The following is a 14,291-nucleotide window of genomic DNA, read 5'->3' as shown; positions in this document are numbered from 1 at the left end:
CCAAATACTCATTAAGTCGGACCACGTTAAACCAGGTATAGTTTAATCTGGGCAGGCACTATGAAGAAATAAATAAAATTTGATACAGAAAATTCTAAAACTGTATTCATGCGAGGTGAGACATAAGTTCTCATACACTAGTCCAGGCATGTCAATTGGTGCCCACAGGAGCAATCGCGCGCTTTAGAGCCCAGGAGAGCCTGAGCGCTTTACAGCGGAAAGGAAAGAGACAGACGAAAGAGGTGGTATATGCCGCTTGGTCGAGCTATATTCAGGGATGGCCAGCGCTGATTCAATGGATAAAGGGAAGAGAACTTATTAAAACTGTATCCATGGTAATTTTTAGATTTGTCTGAGAAGTTTAAGTGCATTATAAGAATGTAAGTTTTAATTTTAATGCTTATTTTTCACAAGTTTGATTTTTTATTCAAAAGAAATATTTTCTCAACTTTTCGTACAGAAAAGTGAAATTTTCAGGTATAGGCCTATTTATTTAGTAGCCTTACAGAATGTTTTCGTAAATTTATATATGTATTACTGAAGATAGTGTATTGAAAATTTTGAAAATATTCACATGGAAATTGTTTGTAAGGAAATGAATTAACAAAGCAACTACTGTTACATCATAAGCAAAAGATACGTGCCCATGTGTTGTAAAAATGTCAGCTCTATAGCTTCAGCAGATTTCGAGAAAATAATTTAATATTCTGATGATAGGAAGTTGCTCACAAATATCACCTTAAAAGCATAATGTGATAAGAGTTTTGTTATGTAATATTAGTTACACTTAAAACAGATACAGTACCTAGGTAATTTTGCTTTGTACTGTAATATTGTTTTGATTAGTTTATTGATTACTTTTGTAAGGCTAAACGTACCATCAATATAAATTCCAACTTATCATGTCATACTCAATCTCTTTCTTTGGAATATCACTTTCTTTATGAATGATGTGTTTCATCCACTTAATACAGTATAATATTATAGCCTACTACTATGGAATTTAAGTGAATATTCCCTCTTAACTCTCTATTATGTTATTAAGATTTAAAACACAAGTGCAATATTAAGAAATCAGTGTTAGTACTTTTGTTTTACAGACAATATAGATAATATCAAACAGAAAGAAGCCATATAAAAATAACGACATAAAATTTTACGTTCCGTTTGAAGTTTGTGCACCACTGTTTTCTTAATCCAACAGGTTGCTTATTCATATACACAATCCTTCCTCTTTCCATACTTAGAGCTTGCTGCCCGCGCACGATGTCAAGATCAGAAAAATGCGCTTGCTTTGACATCACTGCACTAGTCAATGGATAAAAGAAAATTTTGTATGATAACATAGTTGGACTCGAGGGTGAATAAATTAAAATCAAACACTGATTAGCACCCACCTCGCTATCATTCCAATGTAACTTCAGCGTGAAGCCTGTCAACAAGTCTTTCCTGTTGTTAACGTCATCCAGGGCCAAGGAAGCAGCTGGCTCACAAGCCTGAAACATATTAACAACAAATTAACTATTATCCAAAGCATTTCCAGGGACTGGAGTTACAATTCTGTTGGTTTTACTTGTATGTCACAAAGAGAATAGCAATGGCAAAGGAAGCTTTTAATAGAGAAAGGAGCATCTTCTGCGGACCTCTGGAAAAATAACTAAAGGTGCATCTACACGGTTCAACTTTTCTTTCAACTTTACGCATCCAAGCAATGCATGTAAAAGTGAATGAAACGCATTCAATTACGCATGCCTTTTTCCACTAAAAATGAGAGTGCATGCAGCAACTGAAAGCTACTCGTCGCTGATGGGGTATCATGTGCGTTATTTTGTTCAACAGGAACATGTAGTGAGACGCTAATTGTTCTAGGTGGCTGTGAGTAAACTGAAAATTGTTTTGTTTGGTGATGGTGAACCCTTATAAGCTAAAAATGGCAGCATGTAACATTAGCTTTATTGAAAATGATCGACCACAATTTTGAGAATCAAGTAGACCTAAATATTGGATTGATATTTAATATTTATCGTCAGTTTACAAGCAAAACACATTAAAATAAAAACATTACTTCTGAGAAAAAGGCGTTTTTATTCTGAAAAAAACTGAATCCTTGAAATATTATTTTTAGTGAGTTGTTTCTCTTTATTTGTATTTCATTTTCCAATTATCATAAATTTACATCTGTACATTATGTACATTATATACGCCTTTTTCTCAGAAGTAACATTTTTACTTAATGTATTTTGCTTATAAATTTTGTAGAAAAAATAGGCGTAGAAAATATACAATCTTATAAAGAAAAACTTTTAAATTATGCTCAATTTTTCCAATTCTTTATTTAAAGATGCAGTTGCTTCATCTAAGATCAGTATAGAATAAGCATGCACCACGATGTTCAACAAGGTGCACCATGAACACGCAAAATCTGCATGCATCTTAATTGAACGTGCATTTTCAACTTATTTGAATATCCTTCCCAGATTGCATGAGTATGAACCATGTAGATGCAGCTTAAGGAAGATACTAGTGAAGTGCTTTGTGTGGAGTGTGGCACTGTATAGTGCAGAAACATGGACATTACGACGAAGTGAAGAGAAATGACTAGAAGCATTTAAAATTTGGATATGGAGAAGAAAGGAACGTTTAAAATGGACAGAAAAATAAGAAATGAAGTTTTGCTACAAAGAGTGGGTAAAGAAAGAAAAATTACAAAACTGATCAGGAAGAGAAAAAGAAATTGACTGGAACCACTGGTTAAGAAGAAACTGTCTCCTGAAGGATGTGAAGACTAAGAGGAAGGCGGAAAAGAGAGAATAGTGGAGGATCCTGGGTTTGCAGTGATATCCCTGCCCTTGGTCAAGAACACTATGAATGACAAATGTCACTAGGGTAAATTAACATTAACTTTCGGTTTTCTTTTTTTTCACACGAGGCTTTTATTTCTTACCTAAGCCCGATGGGATAACCACCACCATGGATGGATGGAGTGCATTAGGTTTGTATGATTTCGAAAGACCATGCCACATCCTAGGTACCGGTACCAAAAATTTGATACTTGCTGTAAATATTTGCTATTAATTACGTTCTTACCTCTTACTGGTCCTGCCCTAACACTGTTATCGTTTTGAACTTTTTACAAACATCTCCATCCCAAAATCGTCTTATATATTCTGTAACGCAAATATGCCTCTTTGTAAATTACCTTCCAAGTTAGTAATAATAATTTGACTATCTGAAAAAATAGGATGTTTAAATTGGTAGAATGTGTGAAGTGATGAGTAGCAAGTATATTTGAGTTCCATTTGGAAATCATTGCATTCGCGTAAATGTTAAAAAGTATTTAGTGATGTGATAGTGTAGAGTCCTGTCGAACTCTGTTATTGGTGTATCGTCTAATATCTGGTTATTTGTGTTAGGCCTAGTGTATATGTGTTATGTTTTGTAACAATAATTAAATAAACATTCCTCAACTTGGTGAGGTTGCCAAAGATAAAGAATGTTAAACAGTTAACATTTAAAATGACATTAAAAATGTCTTACAAGAAATTTGTTTACAAGAAACTAAAATTTGCAGTAGATAATATTTCACATAATGAAAATTTATAAAAACGCAGATAAAAAAAAATGGACTGAGAAAATTCAACTGTAATTTGAATTGAAATACAAATGTCGCCGTAAAATCTGCAGAGAACCGAGATATTGTTATCCTGTAACTATCAAACAAAAGATCTTTTAACTTTGTCGAAAGTTTCCACATAATCAAAATAAATAAATAAATGAATGGATGGATGAATGGATGGATGAACAAATGAGTCAATGAATTAATTAATGAGTAAATGAATTAATGACTAATGAATGAATGACTTACTGAATGAATCAAACAATCAATGAATAAATGAATAACTGTATGAATGAATTAATTAATGAACTGAATAAATGTATAAATGAAGAAATAAATAAATGGTTCTCCAAATGAAATTCTCTTCTTTCTTCAAAAAGCAGCTTGCTACTGAACAATGAATCTATGAAGGATCTACGTTTCTAAATATTCTTATATTTTAAAAGAAAATTTTCAGCTTGTTTTTAATTTTTCAGTTACAATTCTGTTATATACTTTGTATCATGCATTCAGAAGACTAACGCCTCTATAATTTTATATGTTCAATTTGTTTTCTTGTATGTACATAAAGATAATCATATTGCTTTCCATTCTTCAAGTAATAATTGTAGTCTGATATACCATCTTTAAGAACGCAATAATCTTCTATTGAGTTAAGTCTCTTGCATACTTGTATAATTGAGAGGTGAGATTATTTTCTCCTGGTGATTTACCATTGTTAGTTTTCGTAAAGTTAATTCTTCCATTGAGAAAAACTGTTCATCTTCATTTTCTGTCTGCCATATAGCTATTTTCTTGGAATAAGGGTTATGTCACAAGTTTGTACTTACGCTAATTAATTAGTTAGCAAATGAAACATTTTAATAGACAGGCCTACAGAGGTAACAAGATACTGAACAAAGTATTTTAATCATGACATTAGTAAATGTGTTATGTATCTCTATGTAACGTAATTATTTCAATATAACAAATTAACATTATACGCATGATTTCGTTGTAATGACATTTTAGTGGAAATTCAAAACAATGGATTTAGTAATGGTAAGAAAAATCAATAGAGATATTACATACTGTGTGAAGTCAATTTAACGATATTGCCAGAAGTGAAACATTTACAGTAAAACAGTCAACAAAATTAGGTCAGATATGTGGAAACTTGTCTATTTGATATTGGCTATGAGCGAAATATAAAAATATGCATTAAACAAATTTTTCTCAACATATTGAAACCTACTAAACAAACAAATTTAGACGTTATACAAGAAATAATTCGCAATGAACTTCCTCAGATCTAGGCACAGACGATGACAAGACGGATATCTGGCTAAATATGAAATGAGAATTCCAAAACAAAACACAACACAATAAGTAATCTTTTTTATTTCTCCAATTTAATCTTGATTAAGGGAGTACATCAAGTTTCGAGCACGTTTTTTCTCAGAAACAAGAAAGTGTATTAAACTTAGAAATGGCATAATAAATATTCACTACCTTTGCTTTAAGAAACAATATTTTGATATTAAAAATAGTTTATAGTTACCAATAATTAAATATTGAAAATGGCGCCTATGAAAAAGACAGCGAGAAAGAGTTTCCGACCTAATTTCCATATTTCTTAATATGTCTTTATGATTCCTTTTCCAATTTATTCTTAAATTTATATCTAGAAAATGTAGATAGCACTATCTTCTTCCAACACCTCATGCCAGTCTCTACTTCTTCACCTGATTGCTTCATCTTGTACGTGATTTACCTAATATTCTTTTTCCTGTGATTTCCAATTCCAAAGCTTTCCTGAGAATCTTCGATAGATCCATTTTTTTCACATGGCCATACAATTTCAGCCTTGATTTTTCAGTTATAATTTGTAATCCACCTCAAATAGTCTCATTGTTTTAATCTATCCCAGTCCACCACTGTGGAATGACAGCATCCCTAACTGTGAAATGAACAGATGCGGGTTCAAATCTTGGTTGGGACAAGTTACCTGATTGAGGTTTATCTCAACCTATTAAGAGCAAATGTTGGGTAACTTTCGGCGCTGGACCCTGGACTCATCTTGCTAGCATTATCATCATCTTCATCTCACCCACACACTAAATAGCCATCGCAGTTGATAAAAGTCGTAAAATGAACCAATTAAAAAATATACTTTTACCTATATTATTTTTTACCATTTACATTCACTTCCTGCAAGACATTGTAATGATGTGGCAAGTCTCATGAAAGTTACAGAACAGTAAGTGAAGTTTTACTTATGATTTTCTTAAACATGTGTAGTAACATTAGATTGCCATTTCTAATGATTATCATTTTACATTATTTCCGTATAAATGTTAAATGTTATGTTTCATTTAACGAATCTCGCAATTTCATTCATTCATTCATTCATTCGTTCATTTATTTATTTTATTCCATAGATCTTACATGAGGATTGAAGCTTTAAGATGTGGAACAAGTCAAAATTTTACAATATTACAATTACAATTTTTACAAATTTTTACAGTTTTACAATTTAGTAATGTTCTACAATTTTGTGCAATTTTTTTACAATATTTTGGTGAGATGTAGTGAGATGAGGTGAGGTCCGAGGATTCGCCAAAAGATTACCCTGCATTTGCCTTTTGGTTGGGGAAAACCTCGGAAAAACCCAACCAGGTAATCAAATCAAAGAGGTTGATGCCGAGATTATATCAGCATCGCTGGTGTGCCGGAATTTTGTCCTGAATGAGTTCTTTCACATGCCAATATATCTACTGTCGCATTTAAGCACACTTAAATTCCATCGACCTGGCCCGGGATCGAACCTGCAAACCTCGGGCATAGAAGGCCAGCACTATACCAACTGCGCCAACCAGGCTGACTTATTGCTGCTGGGTACTTTATGAAAAATGAAATTGAATCTTCCATCTCACTGCGTACCACACAGATATGTAACAGATGTCAGATTTGAGTTGCCTTATTTAATCTATACTAATAATAAATCTGTAGCCGAAATTTTTCTGGTAATTTTCGATTTTCCAAAAATAATTGGTCCTAACATATATAATTAACCACCCTGAAACCGAAAATCGCTTTTTTGAAATTTTTGTTTGTATGTCTGTCTGTCTGTCTGTATGTATGTTTGTTACCTTTTCACGCGATAATGGCTGAACGGATTTCGATGAAAATTGGAATATAAATTAAGTTCGTTGTAACTTAGATTATAGGCTATATGGCATTCAAAATACGTTATTTAAAAGGGGGGTTATAAGGGGGGCTGAATTAAATAAATCGAAATACCTCGCTTATTATTGATTTTTATGAAAAATGTTACATAACAAAAATTTCTTTAAAAATCATTTCCGATAAGTTTTATTCTTTGAAAAATTTTGATAGGACTGATATTTAATGAGATAAATGAATTTTAAAATTAAAATAACTGCCATCTAAGGCCGTGTAATGAAATAAACAAATGACTTCATCTATAAGGGGCCTTGGTCAACAACAATCGAAAGCTCTGAATCATAGCCTACAGAAAATGTTTCTGTGTTCGTATGAAGCAATATCGGAAGCTAAATTAACCAATTTGTATAATTAATTATTATTTCACCATTGGAAAGTGTATTTTCTCTGTATGGACATAATGCTATAATGTTATTACAGTAACTTGTGAGTAAATTGAGGACAGGTAAGATTAAAATAGCTTCTTATGCACAGAAAACTCGATAGGTTATTCTGTATATTCATTTCCTGTATTTCTTATAATAATGTTTATGAACATATTCATTTTTATCTCAGAGAATTAACGAACAACGAGAGTGTATTGATTTAGTATGCAGTAATAATACGTTAGCTTAGCAATCCATTATTTTATAATTCAAATTTTAACTATGCTCAATTGAATCGTGTTAAAATACATAAAATACATATGCAATAAATGCAATGCAAAAAAATTGGGTAATGAGCCAAGAAGATTATGTTGCGCTGTTGTAAAAGTTGTTCCTCCTGAGATTCAAGAGCTCCCACAACAAATTAAAAACTTTCTAATTCCAGTACATCCGTTATCAACACACTTTTTACATAATATAATATAATATAAACATAATAATAAATCTGTAGCCAAAATTTTTCTGTTAATTTTCGCTTTTCCAAAAATAATTGGTAATAACAATTAATAACATGTTAAAGGAATTGTCATTGCACCAAATGAGTGGTCTCTGGATCAAAATGATCGCATTTTAATATTTTAAATACAATTTAAATTAAGTAACATATTAAACGATTTATCCTTCTATCAAACACGAATATTCCCTGGATCAAACGTCCTATTTTAATTATGTAATTACTTTATATTTATTTCTAACGGGTGCAGCGCAGCGCACGGGTATGGCTAGTGATGAAATGAAACTGAGGCTAGGTCCACAATGCGGCAAACAAAATTGTTTCAAGCTGATTGAAACTCACTCAGACTGTTTGCTTCACCAACTAGCAGCTTAGAGTCTGTTACATGAACACACTATGCGGACGAAATGTATTGCTTGTTCCAAGCAGGGAGACAGTCAGGAGATGTTCCATGTCTATTTGTCTGCAGAAACAAAATCCAGAAATATCTTTCCAGCTGAGTGTGTTTGACAGTGCATATTGAAGGCGTCTGAAATAGCTCCATAGCAAAGATCCAAAAGTGAAGAAAATGGGTTTTCTATATCAATTTATCACCAATTATCGAATGTTTATTTACTGTCTTACTACCAGTTGCGCATATTTTACAATTTATTTATTACTTGAGGTACAGCATAATTCGAAATTTGAAATAACAATTACATAATTGAAAAATATAATGTTTAATATATATACTAATAGAGTATAATCACAGTCTAGTATATACAGTCACGAAGCTTAATACTTACTAAATATGCAAACATAGACAGTTGAAATATGCATCCATAGATAGTTGCTCACCACCAGGATCACTACTATCGTCTCATCACAGACTCTTTCCCTAGCAGACCATAAAATGTATTTTACTTTCGATATCGTGTTCTTTTGAAAAAAATTAACACCTTCCTTCCACTATTGAAATATGAAATACACAAGGTTTATATATTATTTTCATAAAATATATATTATATTCTATAAACTCGCCTTCCTGGATCTTTCGGAAGAAGGATAACTCTAACCTATTTTTCTTACAATTTATAGTACTACAAACGTCTCCTTGTCCCATATTATTATTCAAATTATTGTATTTTACCCATTTACAGTTATTACAACCGATAACGAACATTTCACAGTTTACATAGCTTTTCACAAAAATGCGAAAACGGCACAGTCAATGCTTTTCGATCTAGACCCGGCCGTAATGTTTGTTCGGGTTTTCTATTTCAGTGTATGGAGCTCAGTGAAATATTATATTATAACTTTATTGCTTATCATTGCTAAGCTTTATTTAGTGTAATGTGTCCATAAGTTCCGTTTACTTCTTGTTGCATAATATGTTGCAGAAATAATTACAAAACTGTGTTGTTTTAATGTGAAGAGAATTCTACATGTTAACATAATCTGTTCGCGTCAACATTTCAAGTTTAGAATGGAAGCTATTTTGAGGTTTAATAAAAAAGAATTTATATTGTGATTTCAATTTAGCACATCTACCTTCCTTAATTTTAGACAAAACATTTACCATATCACTCCTATGAAATTAGTGTACGTACAATTGTGTTACTTCGTCTCTTAAGTAGTAGATAAATACCGTACAATAATTCAGTACTCAATTGTAGTATTAGAATATAGACAAATTGAATATCTGGAGTATCATACATGACTTTATGCTTAATTATAATGTATGATTGCGAATTTAGGAATATAAGTTAAATATATTAAACATAACCTATAATTTTCATATGAATGGCAAGGCATTGGAGATCACTAAAATTAGACAGAAAGGGGCAACTGGTACAGTAAACATAACCTATAATTTCAACATATCTAAATATCCGTGCGGTGCAACTGAAAATTATTGAATCGTGCATAAATGAATGTACAAGAATTTCGCAATATTTAATCGACATAAAGGCAGGTATTACACATACGAACAACGTAATTTTCACACCATAAATAACATTACACCTTAACTCGCAAGGAATTATGTCTGAAGTGTCTCATAATCATTGTTTTAAATTTTATTCATGCAATTACACTACAGTTTAGAGAAATATATGTTACTGTTTATGCATTCCAACTAATTTATATGGTTGAAACGCCGCCCTTCGTGATCGGGTTAAGCAAGTTACATGGTCTGCCTTATGGCCTGTATTAGATCACGATGGCTGTGGCACAGTCTATTGTTCCTAGTACTCACAGCGCTCCAAGCGGCTAGCAACTATCGCGAGATTTGCAAAAAATCATCCCAAGCTTCGTGACTGTATATACTAGACTGTGATACAATCATTATAACAATGTATACAAACAAAACTGTTTCTTATTGTATAATATAACAAATTGAGCTTTTTTATTTAAAGTAAAATAACTAATTTTTAGATGAAGTGTGGTGACGAGAAGCTCCTTGTGTGAATAGAAAAACGTCCGGTTATTTACAATTTTAACTGAAGGATCACAGCAACTGTGTGTTTGATAATGACTTGTTTGCTGCAGTGGGTTTGAAACAGCAACAAACATTTTGTTCCGATCAGCAGAAAGCAGTTCGTTTGCCACAATGTGGAACCAGTGTGAGAGCTGGTATAACTTCATAACAGCGAGTTTTCGAAAGGTCAAAGATCAGTGATAGGTTAAGTTGGTTTGTTCAGACTTTTGATATGCCTTGCATATACGCTTTTTGGTAGATAGGTGCATAGACAGATGAGATAGATTTACCATGGACCGAAAAAAGGAGGCTTTCCTGCATAATGCAACATTATGGAGGTATCACTGGGTTACGTGGTGATTTCGTGTGAAAGTGTCTGAGAAAATCATCAGTCATGTATAATAAATAAGAAACAAAGGTAATTGGGTTGGATTGGCTGGGTTTATTGCTTTCACAGTGATCACTAGTATTGGAATTTTTACCAATTTCATTCCCTCACATGGTTTCATAGGTTTCTAATAGATAAACATGCCTGACAGCTGATACTCGTAGCTAAATTTTATAGTATCAGTACCTATATTTGCCTATTTTGAGAGTTAGCTCCTATTTTTTAATCAGGGCCTATAATTTTATTGTCTATTACTGAGTTTATGATGTAAAAAGATTTTCAAGAAAAAAATTCATCTTGTAACAGGAAAAGAGGAAAGAAACTAGGATATTTGCATACATATTGTTAATAATGTCAAGCTTTTACATTGTCAACTGCAGTATTATAATTATCGTATGTTCTGTGTATTGTTGTCAGTCAAAGCAGCTGATGGTCGTATTCGAACAACAGCTGCTTCATGTCGTATATTATTCAGTTTTCGGGTGAGAGCTAAATCAGTCTTCTTTCATTTAACACTATATGTAAAAGAAGAAGAACAAAACATCAGAAGTGTCCTTCTTAGATAGGGTTGTCACAATTCTGGATACAAAAATATGGACGACTTTTTTTCCCCCAAAAATTTCGGATATCATTTGCATTAAAAAATCTATCTACTATATTGCACCAATACATAAAAAATTAACAGTGAAAGTGAATATATCATAATTCTACTCTCATAACCTTAACATCCTGATGTGCTAGTCTGAATAAGTGATTTAAATATACAGTAGAACTTGGTTATAGCGACCTCGTTTTGTGCGACACCTCGTCTATAACGTCAAATATTCTGTGGTCCCAACTAATTCCCCATAAGACATTTGCTTTCCTACCTTGCTTAATACGACAAACGTATATGCGTCTACCTCGCATATGTCATTTTCAACCTCAGTTTGGAATACAATTTTCTAAGAACCAAAGTATTTTAAGAAATATTTTGCTGAAATCTAACAAATCCTTTACTGTTCCCTGCTATCATAGACCTCTGGAATGTAGGCAGATTCCCCATCCCATTGTAACCTACCCGAATTCATGCGGTATTAATGGTACCTGCATGCGGTCAGTTTCGACAGGAAGTTTTCACTAAGTGCACGCATTTTAACGCAGTATGGCCACTAAAAGAAGTGAGTGACACTTTAGAAGCCATTAGAATTGTGAAGATTTCTATGAAGCTAGAGGAGGGAGTATGAAGCTAGGAGAAGGAGCAGTGAAATTGCAACTGAAATAATGAACATAGAATTTAATTTAGAAAGTGTATATTGGGCAAGTAGGAGACAACAGAGTAAAATGACTGATTACTTCACTCCTCAGTAAATAAGTTTGGTGAGTAATGAACAAACTGTTTTAATATAGAATACTGTATTTATAATTGTACATGTATTTTATTGTGTTCATGGTATGCTTAAAAGTGAATGCATAAAAATCTAAAATAAGCCTAATTAAGTTTGTTATTTTTCATTTTCCACCTCACTAGACTGATAATATGAATCTCTGTTACTACGACACTCGTTTATAACAACATAATTTTCAAGGTCCCTTGGATGTCGTTATAACCAAGTTCTTCTGTACATAGCATTAATTATATTAATAATCAATATTATTCTCATACTTGTGGGAAGAATGTACTTGCTTTAGAAAGAAGTGTTTTCTTTGATGGAAACATAGAGAGACACTCATGATAATTCTCAATCGACTTTAATTTGAAGCACTGCTTTACTTTATTTATTTGTATTCCATTTCTTTCAGGTGTCCAAATTATTTTCATGAAAGAAAATACTGTCCACAGATGCAAAAGTTCTGGGAGACAGTATACAAATTCTAAAACTTTCTCAAAATTGTTAAATTTCATTTCACTTTCTTTTAAATTGTTGAAAACTTAAATACATAGATTTACAGCTTTCAGTTCTCTGTTCGGATCTTTTTCCTTTTTTACTACTTCTTCACGTTTTCTTCATTATTTTTAAAGCAAAAGAATCACGACTATGACCTCATAAAAAAGTTTATCAATGTTTATGGAAGCATTAGTATCAGAAGCGAGTGAATTTATAAACTCAGCTGATTTCTCGACACTGCCCCACTGCAATTCATAACCTGAACCTACTTCAACCTACTCAGCACCCTCAAAACTCCCCTCTCATAGTTCAGTCATAAGTTCAGAATATTTTCTTCGTAATCCTCCTCTTTCAATTCATCTTCAGTTTCTATTTAGCTATCTGGGGGATGAATTTATAGGTTAGCTTCGTAATCTGTGAACACAGTATTTTGGTTTGTTACTATGTAGTAGGTATCATACCTTAAAAGATGATGTTTGTTGTTAGTTTTTTGGTCAACAGTCTGAAGACAGGTTTGAACCTCATAAGTGACACCAATAAGGCATCACTCATGAGGCAACTAGCTAGGAGATAATTAGATTAGGATGGCCAGTTCCTTTTCCCCTCCATTGCATACATCACTGACTATTAACATATTACACTAATCAGACTTCGGATGTATATCAGCAATTGTTCTTCCTCTGACACATATCGTCAAGTGAGATGTACTGCCTGATAATAGATGTACATATCAGCCAGAACCTCAATCAGAGATACCTTGAAGAATGTAGCAGCTAAATCTCCTTTCCTAGCTCGATCCAGAAAATACGGACATTTTGTCACTTTTCTATTTGTAGATACGAACATGGACATGAATTTTAAAATACAAACCGTCAGTACAAAATACGGACATATGGCAACCCTATTCTTAGACACTTGATAGGAAGAGATGGTCACTTCAATTTCGTCAAACACATACACTCCTGTAGTAGAATTTTACTTACGTGCTGTGTATTTGAGTTAGGCCTAAAATTTAGTAGGCTACTATGCATTAAGAAATGTATAACATGATAACTATCACAAAAAGTGGACTTGTTCGATTCTATTAATTATATAAGTTGTATCATAAGGCACAAATGTATGCATGAAAAAGTGTGCAGATAACTTGAACTATACGTACTACATTTCTACTCATTTGTACTTTATTTACCATACCTGTCCGCCCTGCCATCCGCCTTTGCCTCCTATGGGGAATATACCTCCTATGTGAAGTACATTGTCGTCATCAGTATCATCCGCAACTGCACTGCAACTCTCGAGTATCTGAAGGGTGGTTATCAGAAGGCATATTCCCAATTTCTGAAAACAAATTTTACAATAATTTGAAACAAATCTGCTGAACTTCGAATATTTAAAAAATACATACGCTCAAATCTATCTACGAAGCGAGTGCAGTTCGCTATTTACAAGTGAAAAAGCGTTAAAAGCATGATATTCTGAATATGGTGTTCTTGGTGTACTGACTTATTTATCAATGACTAATTTAAGTTTCAAATCACATGCATTACTGTTAATAATAACTTCTTTCACTCACGATAGTATTACATAGCGAATACATGCAAACGCGACTAAGCGTTAACCAGTGCCAGTTACTTTTAATTTGACAAATTTAAATACCATTACGAATTCAACTCAGCTAAATTAACACCACCTACCCCCGTCATACCCGTCTTCCCACACATCTAATCAAACCACCTGCATATCGATCGCTGCCGAATTTTGTGCATTTACTATTCAAATGTAGCGCTTACTGGTGGTTGCAAAAGTCAACTAACACATTACTTCGTATATCAAATTAAATGTCTTTACAAGTAATTA

At 32.8% G+C, this 14,291-nt stretch overlaps 1 protein-coding gene across 6 annotated transcripts in view; it reads right to left on the bottom strand.

Annotated features, from left to right (window-relative positions):
* Nucleotides 1–14,199, bottom strand: part of GABA-B-R1 (gamma-aminobutyric acid type B receptor subunit 1) — a 163,837-nt gene extending 149,638 nt beyond the window's left edge. For 4 of the 6 annotated variants that reach the window (XM_069829698.1, XM_069829696.1, XM_069829699.1 and 1 more), the window contains exons 1-3: nt 14,129–14,199; nt 13,629–13,772; nt 1,398–1,496 (exon numbers count right to left, since the gene is read on the bottom strand). In XM_069829698.1, the coding sequence (XP_069685799.1) occupies nt 1,398–1,496; nt 13,629–13,772; nt 14,129–14,155 (270 nt within the window). In that variant the 5' untranslated portion in view covers nt 14,156–14,199. The other 2 variants (XM_069829697.1, XM_069829695.1) reach the window with 1 other exon arrangement.
* Between the last annotated feature and the right edge of the window lie 92 nt (nt 14,200–14,291).

The sequence above is a fragment of the Periplaneta americana genome, chromosome 6, assembly GCF_040183065.1.
Source record: "Periplaneta americana isolate PAMFEO1 chromosome 6, P.americana_PAMFEO1_priV1, whole genome shotgun sequence".
Taxonomy (NCBI): domain Eukaryota; kingdom Metazoa; phylum Arthropoda; class Insecta; order Blattodea; family Blattidae; genus Periplaneta; species Periplaneta americana.
The sequence above is the reverse complement of the archived record's forward strand: the minus strand, read 5'-3'. Positions and strand labels throughout refer to the sequence as shown.